This window comes from Amphimedon queenslandica, unplaced genomic scaffold (genome assembly GCF_000090795.2).
Source record: "Amphimedon queenslandica unplaced genomic scaffold, v1.1 AMPQUscaffold_12927, whole genome shotgun sequence".
In the NCBI taxonomy this organism is placed as follows: domain Eukaryota; kingdom Metazoa; phylum Porifera; class Demospongiae; order Haplosclerida; family Niphatidae; genus Amphimedon; species Amphimedon queenslandica.
The window spans coordinates 20,996-23,666 of record NW_003546837.1 but is presented as its reverse complement, the minus strand read 5'-3'; the positions used below and the strand labels follow the sequence as shown (position 1 = coordinate 23,666).

General features: G+C 39.1%; 1 protein-coding gene across 1 annotated transcript; it reads left to right on the top strand.

The window, feature by feature from the left end:
• Positions 1-444: 444 nt before the first annotated feature.
• LOC109586189 (kelch domain-containing protein 3-like) lies at positions 445-1,914 on the top strand. Its single transcript, XM_020002362.1, has 4 exons — positions 445-499; positions 565-868; positions 1,471-1,644; positions 1,821-1,914. The coding sequence occupies exons 1-4, from the start codon at positions 445-447 to the stop codon at positions 1,912-1,914; spliced, it is 627 nt and encodes a 208-aa protein (XP_019857921.1).
• Positions 1,915-2,671: the final 757 nt, after the last annotated feature.

Sequence of the window (2,671 nt, the reverse complement as noted above, 5' to 3'; positions counted from 1 at the left end):
GAGTATTGAGTGTACCTCTGCATTCTTCATTGTGTTTCTGAGTGATAGTTGTCATCTCTTCTCTCAGGTCCTCGATTTCGTTACTTTTCACATCAACAGTCTATGGATAATGTACATGTATATACATGTAAATGTGTTCTCATTCTGTCACTCCTCCTCTATGTCTTGTCCCTCCCTCTCTCTCTCTTACTGATCCATTAGTACTAGTGCTGATATTGCTGCTCCTTGTGACAATGTCGCTTGCTTAGGCTCGCCCCTTTAATGTTCTACATTCTTCTAGTAAAAATAAGAAATTTCTATCACGTGGTTGAAGTTTACGTACGTACCTGGACAAACGGTTTGGTTACAGTATACGGAGATGCTAGCCTAGCTAGCTGCAGTGCAGTGTCAGCAGTATGGTGGGCGTTACCTCACTCTTATGTCTGTCTTTGTTGTTTCATGATGATGGCAGTTCGAGTGGCGGCAGCAGCTAAAGGCGATGCTAAAGGTGCTAGAAAAGGTTCGGAAAAGGATCACTCACAATTAGTGTATCACTCAGTGACTGTTACCTCTTCTTATCTGTAGACTATCAACCAGCAAAAAGGTGGGAACACTCCACTGTTCAGGTAGGAGACTACCTCTATATGTGGGGTGGGAACCGTGACCAGCCCGCTGATCTCCCTTATGTACATAATAATGAAAGGAAGAAATCTATGTGTTCTGTCATGGAAGTATGCCACCTATCGACTGGTAAGTGGGAGCAGAAACCCACCACTGGTAATCCTCCGCTGGGTGTTGTTGGCTATGCAGCCGCTGCCATTGGAAATGAAATATTTTATTTTGGAGGATGGTGTCATCATGAAGACTGTCATCATAATAGTTTATACAGGTAAGCATGATAGTTTATGATAAATAATAGTCTAGCCCCGCCTCAGTCTTCGTTGCACAGGGGTGGCACAGAAGAGCTTAGTGACACTGCTACAGAATTTGTGGCACTAAGCACAGGATTGAGCGTCCCAATCAGGTTGCTGCACTCACGTGGAAGTAACTTTGTCACGTGACCTATTCAAAATGGCTGCAAGTATGACTGACAAACCTGCTGTAGGTACGATAAATGCTAGCAAAGGAACAGAAAGTAACTGTAGAGGAAGTAACAGAAGAATATGAAGAATCCTCGTTGGCTGAAAAGTATACAGATTTTCTGTTTTCACTCCCGCATATAACCTGATCTTTGATAGATTTCTTCTTGCCTTTTACTACTGCCATTCTCCTCATTCAAGGAGGCTAACTTGTCAAGAAAAGCCTCAAAAAGAAAGTTATCATGTGACAGAATGTTTTAATAACTTTAATAACTACTAATTGTTGCATTCCTTTCTGCAACAAATTCTGTAGCAGTGTCACCAGACTCTTCTGCACCACCCCCCCGCGCAATGAAGAGGCGGGGCCAGACTGTATAAGTAAAATTTATTATAATAATTAATTTTTGTATAGTTTTAATGTTGATACTTTCAACTGGAAGGAACTCTCTCCTACTACATCTCATCATGGTCCTAGGATGAAGGCCTACTCTGATATGATAGCAATAAAAGTCAACGGTGAGGACTATCTTGCATTAGTTGGAGGATGGGGACCATCTAATAATACCCCTGAGCAACCTGGTGCCCAGTATAGTGGCAGGCTTAATAATGAAATACATTTTTATAAGCCCTCATCAGGTCAGTATAACAACACATACATACTGTGGCTATAGTTACTATAAGATCAAAGGCATCACCGGGTGATAAATTATGCATACTCTATGCCCTTAATATATACCCCTATGATTATAATGATACTTATAGTGCCTCGTGGTATAGCTACCTCATTTTTGCCCAACTCTATAGGCCTTTTCTTTCTTTTTATGGTGGTTCTTGCAAGCAGAAAAGGACAGTTTAATGACTATTATAGGAAAATTATATTGAAAAATTAAGGTTTCTCTTTAAGCCAAAGTTACTCCATCAGTCGTTACTGCCAATGATTAAATGCTTAATGGCAACTCTTGTGCAATTTGATCTTACAGTATGTATAGAATATACTGTATGTAGTACTATACTGTACTTTCTCAGTGTACAATACACCTAGAGGGTATGGTAGTATGCAATAATATTAGTAATGTTAAATATTAATAAAATAAAATTAATTATGCATAGCCCCAATATTTTGACGCTAACAATAATATTTCATTTTGTCAGTAATCATCAAGTTAGAAAAATATAGGTGACAAAATTTCTAATAGTTTACAGAGATACGTGAGAACAGCACCTACCATATATCCAGAAAATTTGGCTGTCTAGAACTTTGGCAGTTTTGCATCGAAATTGCCTAAATATAATATTGGCAGTTTTTTATGTGGCGATATACTATCTTAACTTCGTTAAGCACTCTCAGCTCTTGTTGAGGCTACTTCTTCCCACAATCTTGACTGAAATAGTGACAAGTACTGCCATTTTGGCATTTTCTTTTAGTATCATGTGCTAATGACAGAAGCTCAACCTGGTGATTGCAATTATTATTGACGGTTATAATATTGGCCCTTTTGTTTTGAAGCGCCAATCCGCCAATTAAATTTTCTGGCTATACGGTATCCTACTGGTGTAGGTGTTAGAAATGTTCTCTGTTCAAGTACTTCTCTTAGCTTTGGAGCTGGCAAAGA

Excerpts from the sequence above, each read along its gene's own strand:
- LOC109586189 (XM_020002362.1), top strand. The coding sequence starts at position 445 with ATGGCAGTTCGAGTGGCGGCAGCAGCTAAAGGCGATGCTAAAGGTGCT. Across the intron at positions 500-564 it reads TGCTAAAGGTGCTAGAAAAG|ACTATCAACCAGCAAAAAGG; the intron begins GTTCGGAAAAGG and ends TCTTATCTGTAG. Across the intron at positions 1,645-1,820 it reads CCTGAGCAACCTGGTGCCCA|TGCCTCGTGGTATAGCTACC; the intron begins GTATAGTGGCAG and ends TGATACTTATAG.